General features: G+C 48.8%; 2 protein-coding genes across 2 annotated transcripts; one reads left to right on the top strand and one right to left on the bottom strand.

The window, feature by feature from the left end:
- The first annotated feature begins 105 nt into the window (after positions 1-105).
- ATPAF2 (ATP synthase mitochondrial F1 complex assembly factor 2) lies at positions 106-5,845 on the top strand. Its single transcript, XM_058816163.1, has 8 exons — positions 106-310; positions 1,554-1,598; positions 1,938-2,083; positions 2,501-2,598; positions 3,450-3,530; positions 3,656-3,768; positions 4,526-4,641; positions 5,242-5,845. The coding sequence occupies exons 1-8, from the start codon at positions 166-168 to the stop codon at positions 5,377-5,379; spliced, it is 882 nt and encodes a 293-aa protein (XP_058672146.1). The 5' UTR covers positions 106-165; the 3' UTR covers positions 5,380-5,845.
- A 945-nt stretch (positions 5,846-6,790) lies between these two features.
- Positions 6,791-21,494, bottom strand: DRC3 (dynein regulatory complex subunit 3). The gene is made up of 11 exons (XM_058816249.1): positions 21,338-21,494; positions 19,311-19,427; positions 17,852-18,018; positions 17,125-17,271; positions 15,816-15,935; positions 14,624-14,736; positions 13,154-13,328; positions 10,633-10,764; positions 8,516-8,629; positions 7,057-7,188; positions 6,791-6,944 (listed from the first exon to the last, which is right to left on the bottom strand). The coding sequence occupies exons 1-11, from the start codon at positions 21,492-21,494 to the stop codon at positions 6,834-6,836; spliced, it is 1,485 nt and encodes a 494-aa protein (XP_058672232.1). The 3' UTR covers positions 6,791-6,833.
- Between the last annotated feature and the right edge of the window lie 1,547 nt (positions 21,495-23,041).

Here is a 23,041-nt window from a genome sequence, read left to right as displayed (position 1 = left end):
CTGATTGGCTGTCGGTCCGACACCGGGCGTTGATTGGTCGCGCTGCCCCCTGGCGCTGCTGGGAAATGTAGTTTTTTTAATGCAGGCGGCGCGGATTGGTCGCGGTTGCCGGCAAGATGGCGGCGCCCAGCGAGCGGCGCTGAGCGCGGCCGGGACGAGGTTGCTATGTCGTCTGTCGTGATGTGGCGCGGCTGTCGCCGGCTGTGGTGGGCCCACTCCCCGCCCGCTCGGCTCCCACGACCGCCTCCTGTGGGTGTTGGGGGCGGCCCGGTGGGGTCATGCGGGCGCCGGGCCTATGCCCCGCCGGCAGGTGAGGGAGCACAGGGGAGGCTCCAGCGCCGTGTGGGGAGGGGGATCCTTCCCTGGGAACCCTTCCCTGGGGTCACCTGGGACTGGGCTGGGACCGGCACGGCCTCGAGGGGATCTCGCTCCCCACGGCCGCTGAGCGGTGCTGAGGCTCTCCCCTGTGCCGTTAATTAATTTTTATTAACGAGCCTTGCCGTTAATGTGAGTTTGGAGCGGGCAGGGTTCGCTGGCTGCACGGCCGAGCCCTCATCGAACCATTTTGTTACACTTGTTTTTGTTGGGTTTTGAGGATTTTGAGGGAATGGGACTCGGACGAGGGGGTTCAGGTATGTTCTGGCCCGTGTATCCCATCCAAAGACTTTGCTGGAATCGTGTGGGTATGAGAACAGCAAAATTAATTTCATTTTGTCGGAGGTGAGGCTGCAGAGCTGTGGTGACTCATGACAAAGTTTTGGGAGTCGCTGATGAGCCTCGGGGCTCCTCTGGGGTACACACACTTTAATCTGTTTTTAGAACTGTGCCCGAGGCCCCGAAGCTCATAGGTCACCAAGCCTGAGAAAATCCTTCCATTTCCCCAGGGAAATTGTGCTGGTTTTAGCCTAGAATAGCAGACCTGCAGCCTGACCTGTTTGCTGTGCCCTTCCCGAGACAGATTTATGGGTTTGGGATTTACAACCTGGTTGCTGTTGTCAAGGGAATGGCTCGTGGATTCTTCCTGCCTTGAGGGAGGGGTGTGAGCCTTTGGGATGGGTGTGATCCTGCTCTCACAGTGTCAGGAGTGCTGGGAGCCAAGGATGCTGCTCCTAAAATCAGACCTGAAGTTTTCCTCAGGCTCACCTTGTAGGTGGGGCAGGTAAATACCTGAGCTGGACTGGGATGTCCTTTGGGGATTAACTTGTCCAGTGTCAGTGTAGTTGTAGAATCTGGAAAGGTTGACCCTGAAGCAGAACTCCTGAGGTGAGGTGGGACAGACCTGCTTGGGAAATCAGCTCTGCCACACTCTGAGCCCCCAGCCTGGCAGGAGTGCAGCTGGTTCTGTTTGCTCCCTGCTGCTTCCCTGCTGAGTGCAGCTCACTGCAGCTCACAGCTTGGGAACTGTGGATGGAGAGCTGAATTTTTGTTACCAGGCCACCTCGACAGCACCAAAGCTCTGTCTGTTCTGAGCTGTGATGGGGAGCAGGGGAAGGGGCTGAACATTCTCTGTTTGCCCTCTGAATGTTCTCTTTGCCTTGTGTTTCTGTCCCCAGAGAGGAAGAGGTTCTACCAGAACGTGAGCATCTCACAGGGGGAAGGTGGGTGTGGCCACAGGGATGGGGATGGGATGGGATGGGATGGGATGGGATGGGATGGAGGGGCTGATCCCTGGGAGAGGTGTCATCACCCACAGCACATCAGCACCTGCAGCCCAGACTGTGTCAGGGCCAGGTTTGTCACCAGCTGCTGTGTCCCCTCCTCATCTGCAGCAAAGGTGCACAGTGGGAAGCAGCTTCCAGGACCAAGTGATGGAAAACCTGAGTATTCCTGGTCCCTGTCAGCTCCAGCTCTGCATCTGCTCCCACTGTGGGGTTGTCTGTTGTTCCTTAGTGCCTGCTCCTCTTTGATTCCCCAGGATTTCTACTCTGATTCCCCAGGAGGCTTTGAGATAAACCTGGACCACCGGAAGCTGAAAACGCCCCAGGCCAAGCTCTTCACCGTGCCCAGCGAGGCCTTGGCCATTGCAGTGGCCACAGAGTGGGACTCCCAGAAAGACACCATCAAGTTCTACACCATGCACCTGGTGAGCACGGCAGGGTGCAGTGCTGAGGCCTCCAAATGCAGGGTGTGGGGGCAGCAGCTTGTCCTGCTCCTAGTGAGCAGAAAGTTGGGGCTTCCTCTGGGCTGTCTAGAGGGAATCTGTGCCACTAGGGGAACTTGAGAAGGGGCTGGACAGTGTCATTGGGAATAGTGAGGGGGAGGAGGAAACTGAGCTCTGGGGCAATCCATGCTCCTTTTCCCTGCTGCTTAATGAGCTGTTTCCAGGGATCCTGAAAGATTTGAGAAGATATTATTATATTAAGCACTTTGTGGCCCTCACCCCTCAGTTATTCATCTGCCACAAATCCCTCTGCTTCTTCTTGGCATTGTACTGTGGAAGCTGCTGCTTGTTCAAGCCTGGAATAAGAATAACAGCATTTTCAACTGCTTTTATCCCCAGACCACGCTGTGCAACACAGCGCTGGACAATCCCACACAGCGAAACAAAACACAGCTGATCCGAGCAGCCGTGAAGTTCCTGGAGACAGACACAGTCTGGTATGAGATGGGGACCCAGCTGGAGCTTGGAAAGAGGGCTGGGTGAAGTGAGGGAAGGCATCTGCACTGCCCCAGTCATGGCATGGCTCTGATCTGTGCTGGCTTTTGCCTGAGGGTTTGAATTAGTTTAGATCAGTCCTGCATGTGCAAACCTGGTTGGAGTCTGTGCTCCCACAGAAGGATCATTGGGTTTGGTCCCCTGTTGAACACTGGGCAAGGGTGAGAGCAGTGGGAAATTAAGATCTTGGAGAAAAGAAAACATCTTTGAAAGGCCTGTGGGGATCTGTCAGCCAGTCCCTGGTATTCCTGTGCCAGTGCAGATAGCTCAGACTACTTGTACCAGTCCCAAAATGCCCTTCATTCCTTAAAGTCCCTGTGAGCTGTAGGATCAAGCCTGTTCATGCCCAGGCTCCTGTCCCAGCCTCCACAGTTCCTGTGGAGAGAGAGGAACAGGTTCCCCACCTGCCCTTGTGGCTTTGGCCAGACTGGGCGAGCAGGGAATGCTGAGCTGAGCCACTGGGCAAGGAGAAGCAGGAATGGCCCCACAGAGAGCTGCAGTTGGGTTTGTACCCTCCTCTAACTGCTAAATCTCACTTCAGTCTGTGGCTTGGGGCACTGCCTGCAGTTTTCAGCTGGCTGTTTTGTAGTAAGACAGAATTGTCCTTCCTGGGATAACCAAAAGCACTGAATTTAGGGAAGAGTTGGGGGATTGTTCCCTGTCACTGCTGCCTGGGTGGACAGTGGGTCCCTGTCCCACCTGCTGTGGGTCTGGTGGGGTCAGTGTCCTTCCCAGAGGTGTGTCCCAGCCTGGGGGGGACCATCCAGTGTGGTTTTGTTCTGTCATGTCCCAGCTATCGTGTGGAGGAGCCTCCAGCCCTGGCAGAGTTACAGAAGAACGAATGGGATCCTGTGGTTGCCTGGGCTGAGAAAAGGTGAGAGCTCAGAGGGTTCCTGGCTGCTCAAGGCCCTGCCCTGCTCAGCCCAGGAGCTCTGGTGCTTTATGAGCTCAAGCTGCATGAGCCCTGGGCTTTGCTGAGGGTTTGGGTGATCATTCCAGGTACAATGTGACAATTGGCTCCTCCACCAGCATCCTGGGGCCAAACATTCCAGCCAGCACCAAGGAGACCTTTGTGAACCACCTGGCATCCTACAACATGTGGGCCCTGCAAGGTGAGCGGGGCTGGGCCACTGAGGAGCAGGAGGAGGTTCCTCTCCATGGGGAGGAGTGACTGCAATGTTTTTCTTCTCCTGCTCCAAGGGTGGAGGTTTATGTTTTAAGTCTGCAGGCCAGGCCCTGACCTGCTTTTGTCACAGGCAGGGATTCTCTTCAGTGCCACTGGTGTTCAGGATCTGACTGTGCTGTCCCATGGGCTGCTTGCTCCACCTCAGCACAAATAACTTCTTTAATGCCAAACCTTCTAATGATTTAATCCCTAGCTTTGTTGTTGCCAGGAAAAGAAATCAGGCTTAGTACTCCAAAGTGCCCACCCTGTGCACTGTCCTCACTTTTTTATCCTTATATCCCACTTAATCTCGCCTGAATCATCTGAATGCCACCAAAAGATAAAGAAATGAAGAGAGGTTTGCTTTCCTCCAGGCCTGAATGGGCAGCAGGCAGTGAAACCCACAAAAGACACAGAATGCTCGAGCCTGCATGGATATCTCTTCCCTTTGCACAGGGAAGGGTTGTGGCAGAATAACAGGAGGTGGTGTCCAGGGCATGGCCTTTGTCACTGTGGTGGCAGGGCCAGCACAATGCTCTGGTGTTAACCACAGACCTGAGTGCCCAGGTGCAGGTGGGAGGATCACTGGCCCTCCCTGAGGGTGTACCACAGCCTGCCTGTCTCTTCAGAGTGTGTGAAGATGCTGCTGTAATGCTGCAGAAAACAGCCATGAATCTTGTTTGGTTTGGGTTATTCCCTTCCAGGTATAGAATTTGTAATCACCCAGCTGAAATCGCTGATTCTGTCCATGAGCCTGATTGACAGGCACATTACAGTAGAGAAAGCTGTGCTTCTGTCTCGCCTGGAGGAAGAATACCAGGTAAATTATGTTACAAAACAGCCCTATAATTCAAATAGCAATAATCTCAGCATGACAAATGCATCCCCCACCACAAATAACTGGCAGGGGAAGTGCCTGCTATAGCAGGAGACGTTCCACTCCACCAGTCTGTGTGTCTGAGAGCGTTTGGAGCGTGCTGCTGCAGAGCAGCACCACGGGCACAGCAGCCCAAAGTGCTCCCAGGGCTGCCAGTTTCTTTTCACAGAGCCCAGATGGCTGCTTTTCTCCCTCTCTAATCTAAGTGCAAAGTTGTGGCTGACTTCTCCTGCTGAGGGTTATCCAGCCTGGAGGCTTTGGTAGACACCAAGATATCAAGCTTGCTGGAAATTAGCTTGGTGTGAAGCTCTCTTTGTCCCAAAAGTGGCTGAAGTTGGGAATCTTTTCATCCTCCCGTTAAGAGGCTTTGCCTCAGACTCCAGCACAGATGAAGCACATCCTGATCTCAAGATATCCCTGCCTCAGCAGTCAAGGATCATCTCAGTTCCTGAGGGGGGTTACCTGTGCTTCACAAACATGAGAAGGGAAGCTCAGGGTTGCCGAGGTGCTTTGGGTGTGATCCGTGTTCCTCCTCTCCTTCAGATCCAGCGCTGGGGCAATGTGGAGTGGGCCCACGACTACGACCTGTGTGAGCTGCGTGCTCGCACTGCAGCTGGGACTCTCTTTGTTCACCTCTGCTCAGAGAGCTCTACTGTAAAACACAAGCTGTTGCAGGACTGAGGCAGCTGGGCAGGGCACAGAAAGAAAATGTCCAGCTGGGAATTGCTGGCCTGACACAATGGATGGTAGCTACCTTCCTGCCATTCCACTTTTCCTGGGATCAGCTTCATGTGCTGTGGTTTTGTGGGCAACTCCTCAGCTGGATTGCCTGCTGCAGTGCAGCACACAAGGAGGAGAGGTCAAGGTGAGTCTCCTCTGAATCCCCAAGCCAGCAGCTCTGTCCTTTCCTGGTGTCTGTAACTCATCAGAGGAGCTCCCACGGCAGAAGCAGCTTCCTGGGCAGGGCACGGCACAGACATACCCAGCATATGCCACATGTCTTCATAGCTGCCAGCTCCTGACACACACTTGTTATGGAAATCTGAAAACAGACTCCACTGCATCTGTTGTTCATCCCTCGGCGTGCCTGTCTGTAACACCAGGGTCTCTGTGTTCCATTAAAGACTCGCCCCTGTGAGGTACCAAAGCTGAGTGTCTTTGTCTTTGTCTTACTCACCACACTGTGGGGTGGGTCCTGAGCTGCCAGCTTGTGGGCACGTACTGGGATGGCTCCAGGTATTAAAAATCACAGACCAGAGCAGACACTAACTACTGTGTGAACCATTCCATGCAGCTGAGGAGGTAGCAAGGAGACAACTGAGTAGTCCTGGAGCAAGAGGGGTAAAACCTGGGCTGCAGCCATGTTCAGAAGCACAGAGCACGATGAGCTGAATCTGTGTTTGACAGGCAGCATCACGGGTTTTTCTGAGACCTGCCCTGCCCCTGGCAGCACACAGAGCCACCCTCTCGTTTAACCTTCGCACCTTCTCCTTGCTGCCTGCCTGGAGCAGCAGCGCCCCGGCCGGCAGCGTTCCTAAGGAGCAGCCTGTCACCGAGCAAGGAGGGGAATTAATGACTCCTCACTCGGCTGTCGCTCCTGTGGAACCATTGATTTCCCTTCCCGCTGGCTGGGGGCTGCTCTGCTCACGCTGCAGAAAGCTGATTGCGAGAAGGGCTGAGAGGATGAGGCTCCCAGGCATGCGGAGCCCCCGCCAGCCTTGTGCTTGCTGAGCTGGAAACCTGCTGTTATCTCGGGGGTGGTTTGATGGAGAGTGTTCCTCTCCTGAGCTGCTGCCTCGTGCCAGCAGCTCACAGGTTCCTGCCACTGAGCTCGCAGGTACCGAAGCTTTCAGGCATTATATGCTACAATGATTTGGTTCAATCAGCTCGCAGCTGATCCATAACCCCTTGTGACCAGCTCTGAGTTGTCTGCACGGGCTCTGTGCCAGTGTGATGGAAGAGACAGGGCTTTGGATGCTTTTCCAGAGTCAAGAAGTATCTTTTATTTGCAGTTTATAGTGGGATGGAAGAAATGTGGATTTGGACTGAAATGTCCCAGGCAGCTTGGCCATGGAGAGGCAGCTGTTCCTGCTGGGGGCTGTCCTGTGTGCCCCAGGTGAGGCAGCTCCCCAGCCCTATTCTTTAGGCTTCACCACTGTGCTATCCAGCTCCTTCTGCAGGGTGTCCATGAAGCAAATGATCTTTTCGATACAGGCGCGGTTTCTGTCGCTCTCCCTTTGGAAAGCCTGGACAGATTGAAACCGAGCAGTGAATCTGCAGGCAGGTCAAGGTCCAGCAAAGACCTGGGAGTGCCTCTCCTCACAGTGCCCCATCCCCCTGAGTGTGAGGGTCTCTTACCTTCTCTCTCACTGACTTCTGCCACTGGTAGGTGTTGGAGAGCATGTCGCTCTCGCGCTTATCAATCTTGCGCAGGCGGATGCTGTGGGACATGCTGGTGATGTTCACAATGGTGATTTTGTCCTCAAAGAGCTGGGAGGTGACGTGACAGGATGAGAGGAGGGGAGAGCACACAATGAATGAGCAGCACAGCAGTGCTCAAAGGGAGAAACCCCCTCTGTCTCAACCTGGCAATTCCTTTTTCATTGGGATAAACCCAGGGCTGTACCCTGGAAATTGGGCATTATCCCTAACCCAGGTGGGGAAACAGAGGCAGCAGCCTTGGCCCCACATGCTGGAATGGGGAGATCAGTGCTGCCATGCAGCTGGTGTGGAAGAAAGGCTGAATATACTCCAGCATGCCTGGAAATGGAAAATCACACTTGGAAGGGATTCCTGCACTGCTGGCACTGGCTGTAAATCTTCATTTTTGGAGAGTCCCTGCTTCTAATGGAAGCAGTGACTTCCCTCATGGCTCTAAATAGAGGGTGGCTTCGCTAGCCCATAATGAGGCTCCTCCTGCAGCCAAGTGCAGCTGTTGGGTAAATGAATTCCCTTCTCCATGGGAATGGATGGCAGTGAAGCAAAATGGGTGCAGGGCAGTGGTGCAGAACCACCACCATCTGCACAGGCCATAAAGCAGCAGCTCCCTGGGGGCTCAGGGGTCTGGTTTGTGTCTGTCAGCTCGTGATTACCTGCAGTGACAGGGGGCTGGGATAATCTGGACAGAGCAAAACCACGGCTAATGCAAATTTAAGTAATTTAGCCACTAAATGAAGGAATTATGGAGGCAAAAAGGGCAGCAGTGTTGCTGAGTGGAGCACTGCAATGGTGTTGGTGCTTTTGGAAAGGCTCCTGGGATCTTTGTTTGCACAGCAAGACTGAGGGCTCAGTGGAAGGCTCCATTTAAAGTGTTGTGTCCTGCCTCCAGATCAGCTCATGGGCTCAGGAGCTCCAGGAAGGGATTTTGAAATCACTGAGGCAAACAGAGCCCTGGTGTAAGAGATTCAGAGCAGTGTTGGGATTCTGCTGAGGGAGCAGGGAGAGTCTGAACAAAACCAGCTGTGAGGGAGTGCAGCAAAGATGCTGCCTGAGTGCCTGGAAATCAGCCAGAGCAGTGAGCTGTGCTGGAGGCAGGAGAGAGATTTCCTCAGCACCTCTCCTGGGCTGCTGCCACCAGCTCTGGCAGTGCCCAAGGAAACCTGCAGTGCACTTATCCCTGTCCTACCCAGTGGAGATGCTCAGAGGCACCACAGTTCAGCCAAGCAGCTGGACCCTCTAGGAAGGAGGTTGTGCTGTGGTTCAGGTGTGGCTCTGGCAGCACTGAGCCTCCTGGAAATCCTGGCCCTTCAGAGAAGAGGCTACAGCCTCATTTTCTTGCCTACTCTCTCACAGAGATGAATTGTTTTGGTGCCCTCACCGTTCGAAGATCCTCTGGAAAATCCTCCTCAAGCTCAAAGAGGGCGATTTTCTTCAGGATGGCCTGGATAATCTCCATCACCTTCTCAAAGTGTTGATTTTCCAGGTCCCGGCACTGGTTAAACGTACAGAATGTGGTTAAGGCAAAAGCTGAGCACCCCACTCATCTGTGGGGATTAAATCACCTCCTGTAACTGGGACTGAGTGCCTGCACAAGGGGATCCTGCAGAAATGAGCCTGGCTGCTCCCAGAGGCTGCTGTGGGGTCAGGATATCAGGATACACACTCTCAGTTCTGAATCACACACTCAGTCTCATCTTTACTGCCCAATATGACAGAGGACTGAGAGAGGACCTGGGATTGCCAGGGAAATTGGAAGAGGCCTCCAGGTGACAGCTGAGCTCTGACTGCACTGCAGTTATTTGCACCAGGCCATCAGATTTCTAGATTTAAAGCAGCATGACCTGACACTCAAGCTTTTCAGTATTCTCATATAACTTTTTTTCAGCACTCATCAAAAATACAAAAATGAACACCATTTAAAGAGTATTCAACCAGAATTGTAGATATTTCATTTACTATGGCAGGAATGTACCTAGACAACAATCTAACCCGATTGTTTTGTCTTCTCTGCGTGGAGAGGAAAGGAAGATTCCCAACAGGGTGAAACTGCCTAAATCCTACAGAATTTCAGCACAGTAGAATTTAGATCTTTCTGTGCTCTCCAGAGTCTCCACATAAAGAAGATAGGCACTTTAAATGACCATTCCTCAAGGCTAGGAAAAGATATTTTCTATTGATTAAAATAAAAAATAAAGTTTTTATACTGGAGGCTCATTTTTGGATTTAGAGGTGAGGTGTAGGTGCATGACTGGGAGGTCCAGGCCAACCTACTGTGAAAAGGATATATGCCTTGGATGTTTTCAGTGAATGTTGATGCTATGACATCAAGCCTTCTTTTAAAATCCTGTAACAGTTCCTTAACAAAGGGGAAAAAGAGGAAATAACACAATGAAAACTTGCACAAACAGGGAGTCAGGGAGTCTAGGAGGAATCTACAGCTTACTGTAATTTGGACTCACTGCTGTTATTAGCACAGTCAGAAACTGAACTGCCTCGAGCATTTTGTGTGTCTGGAGTAAGCCAGAGGATCCTTTGTCACCTAAGCAGTGCCTGGAGAGGGTTCATTCCCATCCCCTGCCTTGCTGCAGCCTCCTTGTCCTTGGCTGCATGGAGAGCCTCTTGTCAGAAGCACAACCCCTGCCTGGGCTTTACTGCAGCTCTTGGTTTAGTCCTCAGAAATTAAAATTGCAGCTGCCTGTTCCCCCTCTCAGAAACGGCTGATGGAGAATCTGTGAAGTGCTGCACTTAAATGTCTTGGTAGCTGAATCCTGCAAATCCAGCAGGGCACACAGGGAGGAAATGTTTCTGCTCATCCCATCAGATATGTAAGGGCCAACTCAGCAAACACTAAAAAGGCAAAATCCTGATGCAGTGAGGATCCATTTTGAGCTGCTGCTTTCTGCCATCCATGCTCACAAAACTAAACTGCTGCACACAGGCCACAGCTCCTGCCTGCTCATTTTTAAACAGATTATTTTGGGTTTTTTCCTCCGATGAAGATGCTCATCAGCAGCCCTGCCCTAGTTCTTGAGGAAAAGTCTGGGGAGGAAGAGGCAGCTATTATGCAAGCAAATGCAGCAAGCTGAGCAGGAATGTGTGTAATCTTATAGCAAAGATCAGCTTCAAAGAATGACACCTCTAGAATTCCAAATGCATACCCCATGCTATGCAGCAGCTTGTGCAGACCTAGAAAGTGATTGCACAACCTCCCTGCCTGTGAAGTGTGGGAAATCAGCCTGGAGAGATGTGATGGACATGCTGTGCTCTGCTCTGTACAGAACAGAGATCTGCTGGAAGGCAGCAATGTCCAGGGCCTAATCTCACTCCCATCAACTTTGAACAGAGAAAGGAAAAGATGGGGGTGAAACATTTTCCTGAGTTGAAATCCTGTGCCCCCCTCTTTGTGAGTAAACTGCTACACAGGGCTGCAGTGACAGAGAGGTGACCCCACAAGGTTCTGGCTTTGAGTGCCACAGGTGTGAGCTTGGATCTCACCTCCAGGTCGTTGGATACCAGAGTTTCCAAGAGCATCAGTGCATGCCACAGCTGCTGGATCTCCTCCTTGCCCTGGGCTCGTTTAGAGTCAGCGATTTCACCACTCCCGTCCTGATAGAGCTCATCCAGCCTCTAAACACAGAGATACATGAATTACAGTTTGTGTTCAGCACTCCATTGCAATTTAATTAACTTGTTACATGTGTGAGAAAAGTTCCTCCTGCTGATTAGCTGAAATGAAATGTGATGATTCAGGGAAGTCTCCAGATTTACATAGTGGGTAGTCAACAGTTCTGAGCTCTGCTACTGCAGGGGCATTGGGAAAACTCTTCCTCATGCTCCACTCAGCACAAGACTTTGCTCCTTCTATGCTTCCCTTCATTTCCAGCAAAAAAGAACAATATTTAATTATTGACATTGCAGGCTGTGAAGAAGAAATTAACAATTGTTTTGGAGAAAGAAAGGCAGGTGTAAATCCTGATTCACTTCCTGCCAAGGAGAATCTTGACTGACTTCCAGTATGGTCAGGATTTAGTATTCTGAATATGGAATACCTATCATTGCCTGCCTTCCTCTTACAGCAAGGATTTATTGCCCTTCAGAATTATGTATTGATGTCACTTTTGTATCAGGCAAGATTTATGTTTGCTGGGATCAAAAAAAAAAAAAAAAGGAAAAAAATCCTCTTGTGCTGAATGTGTTATTTTCAAGTCTGTTTAAAATCAGTTAACAATCAACTAAAAAAGGAGGGAAATGTATATGTTTTATTATGTCTAATCCACTTCTCCTGAGAGGGAATGGAATGGGGTGAAATAAAGAATTCTGTTAAAAACCCCTGCCAAGGCTTGTGTCTGGAAATGGGGTGGATTACCCAAAACTTTGCAGTTTAAAAGGGAGAAGGGGAGAGCAAGGTGTCTTCTTTTCGAATGTAAACAAGTTAGGAGGCTCAAAAGGCTCCAGAGCCACTCAAGCTGCACCTCTGGGAGCAATAACTTCAAAGTTCAAGGCCTTTAATCCTCCATAACCAACTTCAGAGAGCACAGTGATTTTACAGGTTGCCCAAGTTCACATGAAAGGATTACAGACAGACAAACAGCCCTAAGAAAAGGTCACAGACTGCAGTCTGCTGGGGCCTCTGTGCCTTTTGAACTCCTCCAGCAATTTTAAATGGTGGGGAAATGATGTTAAAACACTGTGTTTAGTTTTGATACCAATTCCTCTAATATTTATATGAAAACTGGCAAGCTGAACCCTGTGTCCTGTTTATAGAGAATCCCAGAATCCCAGAGTGGTTTGGGTTGAGGAAGACTTTCAAGATCATCCAGGGTAGGGGCACCTTCCACTGTTCCAGGTGGCTCCAAGCCCTGTCCAGCCTGGCCTTGGACACTTCCAGGGATGGAGCAGCCACAGCTTCTCTGGGAATCTGTGCCAGGGCCTTTCCACCCACACAGAGAAAGATTTCTTCCTTATATTTAATCTAATTTCTTCCTGATATCCCATCTAACCCACTCCTCCTTTAGCTTAGGCCATTCTCCCTTGTTACCCCTTGCAGCCCAATCCACCGCTGAGCCTGTGGGTCAGACAGAGGTGAAGGGGTAAAATCTGCCCTCAGCTGTGTATCTTTGGGTTTTGTTGTGGTTTTGCAGGGTTTGTTTTGCTGGTTTAGGGTTTTTTCATCGAAGATACAGTGAGAATTCAAGCACAACTTCACTGAATATGCAAACCAAACTTCTGGTTGGAGCGAGATGCTCTTTAAGGTCCCTTCCAACCCAACCCACCCTGCATTCTGTGACTCTGGTGGTGCTGCCAGCCCCTGAAGCTGCTGGCTGCAGATTTCCAGCATGAATCAGCAGGGTTCAAGGCCCTGGGAGCAGAGTGACTCAGCAGCTGCCAGCCTGTGACAGGCACTGCAATAAAAGTGACCTGGTTTCCAGCGGGAGCCAGCGCTTGTGACTCTGCTGGTGTCACTTGTCAGGGCCTTGCTCTCTCAGCTGACAGTGCCACCAGGCTTTAGCCCTCCCTTATTTGCTTCTTTTTTTCCTGTGGAAACAAAATCATGATCAATCTATTATACATGGTTAGAAAGGGATCCAGCTAGAAGCTACGCCCTGAGCAGCCACAATGGGTGGCTGTGGTGGAGCAGAATGAAAAGAGAGTTTCTGCTTTAAAGGACTAGAAATGCATTAAAATAACTTTCTCTAATTTTTTTTTTGGTTATAGTTCTTTGAGCTGTTGTTGAGAAAATGAAGTGAAGCAGAAAATTACTTGAAAATGAACTGAATACCCTGCAATTTCCTTCCTTTTCTTCCTGGTTTTTCAATGAAGGAAGAGTTATTGGAGCTTCAAAAAGAAGGGGAGTAGCAGTAAACATCTATCTATCTAATTATCTTAAAAATCAACTTTATAAAAATATTTAAACTAAAAGGAAGGTTGAGCATTTCCATTTTCTTAAATATTGGTGACTTTAATGGTACAGGCTGTAGAGAAATCATGTATCAAACAAACAAAAGTATAACATTACCGTTTCGTTCCGAGTCTCAAAGTCTGAGATTATTCTCTTGCTTTCTTCCTGGTTGACTGCCAGAATTTCATGGAGTCTTTTGTAGAATTTAGAGACTTCAGCTTCTCGTTTTTCATACTCTTCCAGCCCATAGTTATACAGGCTCTCACAAACTGAGACAAACTCCTCCTTGTATGTGACAGCAGAGTCAAGGTCTTTTGCTTGTTCAGTGGAGCAACACGTTGTGTTCCTTCTGCCTCTGCAAATCTGAGCAACAAGAGCTACGAGCTACTTCTATGTAAACTCTGTGGTTCTTGCTGGGAGCTGCCAAATATTCAGTCTGGGGCAGGGCTGGGTCACCCATTCACGTTTTATGCATGGGGTTTTGCTGCCTTAAGGGTATGGAGAAAGCTATGGCAACTTGAGGGGGGAAAAAGGCCTTGAGGAAGAGAAAAAAATACATTCACTTGTCTGACTCTTCTGACACAGCAGCAGAAGGAAGCCTACAACCCTATCTGTCTTCCCAAGTGTGAATACAGTGCCTGTGTAGTTAATAAATACAGCTCTGGAGCCCACAGCCAGAGCACAGAATAAACTACTGACTTGGTAGCATCACAAAAATAACGTCAATTTTTCTTCTGCTATTATCTTGGCAATGGAATTGTTTCTGGAGTCTATTGTAGTTAAGCTGTGATGCATTTTTCCCCAACAGTGTAATGCAATTTTAAGGAAGGTCAAGTTACTGGCCTTGACAATGCTCTATTAATCTGAATGAGAAAGGAAAAAAAGGAAAAAAAAAAAGTGTCTGCTTTCTGCTCCCCCGTGTAGGAGCAATGATCAGAAAAATGTGCTGGCCTGGAAAGTTCCCTTTGCCAGTTCTGGCAGGTTGTGAGATATGTGACTTGTATCACTCTGATGAGTCTGTTCCTATCTCCTACCACTTCAATTTCAACATGATTTTAGCAACTGTGCTCTTACAATCTAACAGACAGAGATTTATCTTCCAGCTCATTTTAAACTTTAAGTGGATTCCAGACTTAAAGAAAGTACAAAGTCTTGATTCTTGAAGGGTCAGGAAAGGAGGCTACAGAAATCATGTTTGATTCAAGGGAAGGAAAATGAATATGGTAATTACAACGGTGAGAATTTAAAAAGCTGGGATCTCATGACCTGTTGGGGATAGAAATGAGTGGTTTTACAAATGGGATGTCTCAAGCTGGGATGGCCAGCTTGTCAGTAATATAAACCATTTGTTTGGAGCCCTCATATTTCACAAGATATCATGCCTTAAAGCTGTCAGTGGTCTTACAGCCTCGCCGTGTAACTCTTGGTACTGTTCCAAAATTGAACACAGACTGTCTCAGATCTTAGATCAATGCAGCTTTCAGCTCTGGACAAAAGCAGCAGATGAAGAGTCCCTGTGGATGCACTTCCTTCTGAACTCAAGGCATTACCTGTTAGCTGTGGGTATTCCAAACCCAGCAAGGATATGCCTGCAGCAGCTCCTCCACTCCAGGGAGGGAAACCAGTTTGGTGGCTTCTCCTTCCTCTTCATGCAGACTGTCAAACAGGAATGGCCCATTCAGGTACTCAACAAAGGCTGCCTTTGAAGAGAAACAGAGCAAAATAAGTAAAATAGAGATGCCAGCCTGCTGGCAGCGCTGGGGATGTGTCTGTCCTGTAAGAGCCTCAGCAGCAGCAGCAGAACTGGGTGCAGACACGGTTATATGAACACAGCAGAAACACCAACAAGCCACAAAAGCACCTTGGAGTGAAACCCATCCCAGGGGCTTTGCTGTTACAGCTAAGGGTAGAAAACACTGTTTAATCTTGCATCAGATCACGGAGTCATAAAATGGTTTGGGTTGGAAGGGACATTAAAGATCATCCAGTCACAGCCCCTGCCATGGACAGGGACACCTTCCACTCTCCCAGGCTGCTCCAAACCCCATCCAAGCTGGCCTGGAACTCTTCAGGGATGGGGCAGCCACAGCTTCTCTGGGCAACCTGTGCCCCTTGCCTGTGTAAGACATCACCACATACAAACACTGACTGCAAGGCTATTTAGCCTTTCAGATAAGGACTTGGTGAACTATGGGGAAGTACAAAGGGAAGAGTTGCAGCATCCTCCCTGGCCCTAAAAACTAAGGTAAGCCACTCTGATCTTCTAGAGTCTGGAATACAGAGCCAGGCTACAATTGAAAGCACCATTCCACCTGGTCTTGCTTTCAGCCTGGTCACAGGACTACAGTGATGTCCAAATTTCCTGGAGAATTTAACCATAAAACTAATGAAAAGCTTGACTTAGTGGGAAGGAGAAAAAAAAAAGTCACTTCACCATGAAAATGTTAACATTTCCCTCAAACCTGTAATTTCCTAATCTCATGTGAGGCTGATAAGCTCCCTGGGTATGATTTACTATTCAGCTTTGCAGGGTTCTCTATCTGTAGTTTCATTGTTCAGCCCAAAGAATTATGTTCCCCCACATCATGTGTACTCCACAGCAGCTCCTGTTTCTACCCAAAAGATAAGAGTCAGAGATCACAGAGATTAATCTGAGCCTTGGTTTTAGCAGAGTCAAATTTAACCTCTCATTAAATCTTCAAGCAGGGAAAAGACAAGGCAATATGTGTTTGTGCTTCTTTCTCCTGGGACAGGACACAACCAGCCAAAGAAAACTCACCTGCTGTTGCTCCAGCTCTTTCTGCTTTGCATCTTCCACTTCCTGCAGAGCCAGGACCTGAGCCTCCTCTTCCTCCAATGGCTTAGTGAGATGTTGATACTTTAAAGCGGCAGCTTTTGCCTGAGAAATATAAATAAAATATTTGTATTGGATTAGCCTGCATTGCTCAGTGAGTCAGGGTGTAAGCAACTGATCTTTCTAGAACGTGCACCAGAGTGGCATCTGCCTCTCCATTCCCTCATGGGCTTTTTATTAAACTACTTATGAAGTTTCTAATCTAATCCTCATCCCATTTTTTGCTGGCACATTTATCTGTTTCTGCATTCAATGCATCTGAGATAATTCAGTCCCAGGAAGCTTTTCTCTCTCCATTTTCTCATCTTTAGAGTTTTTTGGGGTTTTTTTCCTCTTTTAGCAGGAAGTTCTATTTTGACTTCTAGAATCTGAGCTCCAATTTGATCAGTCAGCGAGGTTAATTCATTTTCTAGGGAGGAGCAGATTCTTTGGAGGAGTGGATGGCAAGGTAGTACCAGGGGCAAGAACCTCATTAGCTTGAAACTGAAGCTTGACAAATTTAAGTGTGCAATTCTCAGACATCCCTGATGAGCAGGGACTGCACTCCACGACCTGGAAAACCCTTCCAGTCCTGTGGTAAGAGCAATGCACATTCCAAGCACAGCTCCTGCTCTGTGCCAAGCAAATTTACAATTAATCATGTTCTTTGGTTACTAAAAAAAAAACCCCAAACAAACCCTGAACAAAAAAATCCCATCTTTGTTCCTTTGAGCCCTGGGATGATAAAGCAGCTCCACAGGTGAGGATGAAGTGTCTTATTCTCAGAAATCAAAGGTGGGAAGTGCATCCAGGCACCTGCTTGCCTGGATTGTCAGGTTGCTGCTGAAACAAATCACTGTGTGAGCAGCAGGAGCACCAAGGCTCCTTCCCCCTGGATCCAGCTCTCCAGACTGATTTCCTCTGAGATTCTCTGAGAAAGACTTGCACTCACACTGCAGCCTCTCTGTGGCAACACGAACCAGGCCCCTCTCCCACACACAGCTGCTGATTTTCACAGAATCTGTGAAGACATCATGCTTCTGACACCTCTACCTCTCTGTCAGATTTGACAGAATTTGGCCTACAGGTTCACAGCTGTTATGTGGAAGCAGAACAAACACTGTGTGTTTCTGTGAGCCTGATTTCTGCAGGGAACCTGCCCCCAGTGCTGGAATATTGCTGGCACACCAACAAAGCAGAGGCTCTGTAAGATGCTGCTGCCTGATTTCCCAGGCAGGGAATGCAGAAATCTCACCGTGGACTTTCTCACCAGCTTGAAGTCCAAGTACACCAGGCTGGGAAGGTGAGCAACAACAAAGAGCCTGTAGTGCTCCTCACTGCAGAAAGGGTTCCCACTGAGGTTCAGTGTCTGTAAGCTTTTTAACCTCCTGAGGTAGATAACCTGTGCCAAAGGGAAAGAGCTCTGTGTTTCCCAGGGCTGGGGAAGCACAGCCTTGGAATTTATTGTTTTTATTACAGTTGAGCTGCAATATGCATTCTGCTCTGCTGCCAAATTCACATGACAGTCAATTATGAGTTTCTAATGGTTTTGGGAAAGGAAATACTTAAATTCATATTGGTAATATCTAGACAATGGGTGGAGAGAGAAGGCAGATGGGGTGCACAAATCACAGATCTTAAATTGGTAAGATGCCCTCAAAAGAACCCCAAATAAATCCTAGCCTCCCCCCTTTTCTCATATGTAGCCACTTATTCCTTTTCTAGCTTTCATGGGAGCCAATAGGAATTTTGCCATGGCTGAGAGCAGTCACAGACCTGGGCCCCCATGAGTCAATAATCTAAATGAAAAATGGCTGCAGTAAGCACTTAACACCAGAGGACCAAACCCATAGCTCAGACTGCTTAGAAATCCTAAAGAGAATTTTATCACCTAAGGAGGGGCTTGGACACAATGGCAAATGGCAGTTTTAGAATATCTGATCCTTCAGCAGGGAATATTTGCAAAGCCAGGGAACACTCACATTTTCCAGCACAGTCAGGTTATTGTTCCCTATGGAGAAAATCTGCAGCTCTTGTAGTGTGTCCATGTGCTCAATTGTAGATATTCTGTTACTGTAGAGACTGAGGTCCTGCAGTTTGACAAGAGTATCCAGGCCCTCAATTACTTCAATATTGTTGAAGGACAGGTCTGGGGAAGAATTTATAAATCAAACATTATATTATTTGTTGCAGAGCACCCTGATTCTGCTCTTTAGTTCTGGGTGTAGGAGTTTATGTACAGATTTTTCTCAGGGGTGGTCCAGGCCCCACAGGAAAAGCTCAGCATTAAATCGTCCTTTATTCCCATCTCCTCCTTGCAATTGTCTGTGCAGCTTTTAAATGAGAGGAAAAGCTGAAATTAGTCCATGCAGAGTCCACATACACAGCCTGAAAGGGACTTCTGCCTCATGGGGAAACACAAAACAAGAGGTGGAGAGATGCCCTTAGAGGTGAATTTCTGTGATAAATCTGGCACTCTCTTGTTTCTTGCCACAGTTGTGGTCACTCCCAGAGCACCAAGACAAGGCAGCTCCATGTCAGTGGAGTTGTGCAAGGCTCACTTCAGCTGTTTCACTTATTGAAATGTCCTCCTCCCCTGCCAGAACATCTCTCCTAACACCCACACTCACCATGACTAAGGGCAGGATTTGCCTGAGGATTAGTACTGAGCGAGCCAAGAGCCCAAAAACAGTTTATGAGGTCTCTTGGGTGGCTGAGACACTTGTACAGCAGCAGCTGAGCCACTGCAGCCTTTGGGCAAACAAAATATGAGAGTGTGCCTCAAAACACTGTGCTCACACTGATCACTTGTGATTCACAAGTGCCTCAGTCATCTCTGGAGCAGAACTGTGCAGACAACGGGGTGGAAGAGCCCATTAGACATTTCACAATGTGATTATGAGCTCCAGCTCTGCATGCTGAGGATATATTTAGAATTCCAGCCAGCAATGTGGCTGCAGTTCCAGGGAATGCTCTCAGCTGTGCATCTGTGTAGCTGCAAGCAGTCACACCAGGCCACAAGGATGGGCACTCCTTGGGACAGCATTGACACCCAGCCCTTAAGGGTTGTAGGATTTGGAATGCCTGCAGCAGCTTTGAAAACAGAATTCAGGCTTCTATATCACAGAGGAGTTTCCATAAATATTCCTGAAAGTCACCCCTAAACACAATAGAAACCTTGGAAACAACATTGAAACCTCAGCTTCCTGTTCCTGCCACACCAAATGTATTGAACCCAGTTTTTAAACATTTGAAGGATTGTTTTGCAGCTCTGATACTCAGGCATTTTGACATTTGACAGTCAAATGAGGAGACACACAGACAGCTGACAGCCTTCCCAGGGAAAGCTCCTATCAGTGCTGTTGAGAAGGTGACATGCTGCTTTATCTCAGATTGCTTTGCACCTGCACAGGCATCCACCCTCCCCTGCCTGTATCTCACCAAGCCAAACAAGGTGAACCAGACTCTCCAGACCTTCTATCTTCTCAATCACGTTGTTGTCCAGCTGCAGCTTAGTCAGATTCTCTAATGGCCACAGATTAGCAATCTGCAGGATGTCTAAAGCCACAGGAAAAAAAGAAAAAAAAAAGAAAAGTGTGACAGTGTTCACAGGGGTCTTTGGATGAGGGAAGAGACGAGGATTTGACTCCATATTTCAGAAGGCTTGATTTATTATTTTATGATATATATATTACATTATACTGTACTAAAGAATAGAAGGAAAGGCTTCATCTCAGAAGGCTAAACTAAGAATACAATAGAAAAGAATGATAACAAAGGCAGCTGGCTCAGACAGAGAGAGAGAGCCAGCTCTGCTGTGACTGGTCACTAAATCCAAACATCCACACGAGACCAATCACAGATCCACCTGTTGCATTCCACAGCAGCAGATAACCATTGTTTACATTTTGTTCCTGAGGCCTCTCAGCTTTTCAGGAGGAAAAAAAACCTAAGAAAGGATTTTTCATAAAAGATGTCTGTGACAGAAAAGAAAATTGCTTTCCAGCTTTGTTTAGCAGCCACACTGCCTTGCACGAGGAAAACACGTCCAGTCTTGCCTGCAGGAGGATTTGCAGTGTGTGATGAGTGCCCTGGAGAGCTCAGAGGTGCCCTGGCTGGATGGGATTGCAATGCAACAGCCCAGTTAACCCCAGTGTCCTGCTCAGCACACACTGCTCATCAATGGGGCCAACGAGGCGTGCAGGGGATGCTGAGTGTGGTCCTGCTCTCCAGAGCCCTCCTGAACCCACTGCCAGCACGCCCTGACCTTCATCCTCCTCTCCAGCTGCAAGCAGAGGTTTGGGATGAGCCTCAGCTTTTCCCTGCATCTGCAATCCAGCCGTGCCCAGCTCCTGCTGCTGGAAATGATTCTCCTGCTCCTGGGATCCTCAGCACAGCAGAGCAGTTGGATTCTTCTCTTTCTGTGAAGGCTGCAGTTCAGAGCTAAGCAATACCCCTGCATTTAGTTTCCTCCAAAAACAGAATCATAAGGGCAGGCTGTTGGCCACCACAGCAAAGGATCAGGACCAAGGTGACAGGAAATACAGAATATTCTCACTCCCATTCCTCTTTCCCCTGCAATGCCTTCCCAGAAGGTTTCATCTGCTGTCCTTATTTAGTGAGAGCACCATAAACCAAGGAATTGCATGCACAAAATATTCACACAATTCTGGAGTTACAAACAAATCCATGCGGGATCAGGTCAAGGGAACCTTTTCTAAGAAAATCAACTCATACACACATTTTACTGGAGCACACAAAGAATAATCAACTGAAATTGATTTCATCTGCTGTCCTGCTGTCCTAATTTAGTGAGGGCACCATAAACCAAGGGACTGCATGCACAAAATATTCACACACTTCTGGATTTTGGATTTGCAAACAAATCTGTGCAGGATCAGTATTTTCTAAGAAAATCAACTCATACACACATTATTTTACTGGAGCACACAAAGAATAATCAACTGAACTTACCCCCCTCCCTCAAATATTTAGCCAAATATTCTTCCTTTCCATTTTTTTGAGTGCAAGTTTACGACAGGTTTGACAGTAAGAGGCAAGCCATGGTAAACGGTGTGGATGAGCAGAGAATGCCATCAGGTTGGACTGTAAGCACTAAAATCTCCCAAACAGCTCCCACACAACCACCCGCCACGGCAGAGCCTGCCCAGGGCTGGGTTTGGCCACGAACTGAGGGGCCCAACAGGGCTGTGGCCTGTAGGTGTCACCACAATATAAATGTTAAATGAGAGCAGCAGTGACAGTGAGAGTGGGAAGTGAAGCAGCTCTGAAGTCACCTATCAGCAAAAACTCCTCTGATGAAGCTGCTTTGTACAGGTATGAGCAAAAGTCCAAGTCCAGATGTTAATTTTCACATAATAAATCCCAGCTAATAATGGTTGCTTAATTGCCAGTTACCCACTTCTATGAAAAGAACAGGAAAAATATGTAAATATTCTGATACTCACTTTTAAAACTAATTTGTATCTCTGTCACAACGTTAAAGTTAATACTTTCCTTTCTGGCAATATCTCCAAGGTCCTCTGGACACTTCTCCTCAATGGCTTTCTGAAGGATTTCATCATCAATAACGTTTGGCTCAATATTATTGAAAAACTGAGTCATTGTGAGACAGAATCAGCCTTAAAGGATAGAAAAGAAAATAAATTAAATCTCTGCCTGGCAATGATTATAAAAATGAAAATAAATTAAATCACTTTCCAGTAGTCATAGAATCACAGAATCCCAGAATAGTTTGGGTGGGAAGGAACCTTAAAGCTCATCTCATTCCACCCCTGCCATGGACAGGGACAATTTCCACTGTCCCAGGGTGCTCCAAGCTCCATCCAGCCTGGCCTTGGACACTTCCAGGGATGGGGAATCCACAACTTCCCTTGTCAAGGCTTGACAACCCTTTCAGTGAAGAAAATTTTCATGGAAATTTAAATATCCCTAATCTTGCCCTGGAGGCAATGAGACTATTTGTCTTTTTCATACTGTGCAGGGTTAATGAATTGCTGTGAAGGACTCGAATCTCCAAACTTTTGCTTGTGTAAGATGTTTATAATTACAGAGTAAGTCCTGATTTGTTTGTGCATAGGACAGCGATGATAAATGCCAGAGTTGGGAGAGTTCTATTCTCATTCTGGCGTTTCATTAACAAACCAAACCTCTCTGTGGCTGTGTGCAGCACACACCGAAGAGCAGCAGGATCTGGGTTTATCCATCCTTGGCCTTCCTCTCTCTCTTTCTTGTACAATCACAGAATTATTTGGGTTGGGAGGGACCTTAAAGCTCATTTTGTTCCACCCCTGCCATGGACACCTTCCACTGTCCCAGGTTGCTCCAAGCCCCATCCAACCTGGCCCTGGACACTCCAGGGATGTCACTTGGCAAGAGTTTCTTCGGTCAGTGCCGGTTCCAGCCGCCCCTGCCAGGTGAATGGGAAGGAGCCGCCGCCTCCCGCACCCAGGACCCACCGAGGCCCCGATCCCGGCCCCACAGGCCTCTCACCGCAGGTTCCCGGGGGTCTGGGTCGGCTCCCGCTCCCGCTCCCGCTCCCGCTCCCGTTCCCGTCCCCGTTCCCGTTCCCGTTCCCGTTCCCGTTCCCGTTCCCGTTCCCGTTCCCGTTCCCGGTTCCGGTTCCCGGTTCCCGTTCCCATTCCCGTTCCCGGTTCCCTTTCCCGGTTCCCACCCGCGCCTCAGCGCCCGTCGCTAAGAAAGCCCAGGTGCGTTGCTAAGGGAGGCACGTGACGGGCTCAGCCGCCAATGGGCGTGGAGGGGGTGGGGAGGCCAGTACCAATCAGAGCGCGAGAAATCCGTGTCAGCCAATCAGCGCCGGGACCGTGCCCTCGGGGCGGAGAGGGCTCGGATGATTGACATTCACTTTGCCCAATAATGTTGCAGATAGTTTCGGGCTTTGCCCAATAGGGAATGGCAGTCTCATTGTCCCCGCTGTCCATCAAAGGGAGGGCGGGAAAAGAGGCGGGACTACCCCGGGGCGGGCCCCCTCTCTTGACAGTGATGGACACGCTCTTTAACCAATGGTTTTGCCGCGCGTCCTGCAGCTGTCCAATTGAACGCAGGGAGGCGGGACTTAGCTGCCAGAGCGCGCTGTGGTTGGTGTGTGCCGCTGTCCGTCAGGGCGAGGTGCGGGAGGGTTGGGCGCTGGG

This window comes from Ammospiza caudacuta, chromosome 17 (genome assembly GCF_027887145.1).
Source record: "Ammospiza caudacuta isolate bAmmCau1 chromosome 17, bAmmCau1.pri, whole genome shotgun sequence".
Lineage (NCBI taxonomy): Eukaryota > Metazoa > Chordata > Aves > Passeriformes > Passerellidae > Ammospiza > Ammospiza caudacuta.
This window is presented reverse-complemented; position numbering and strand designations above follow the sequence as displayed.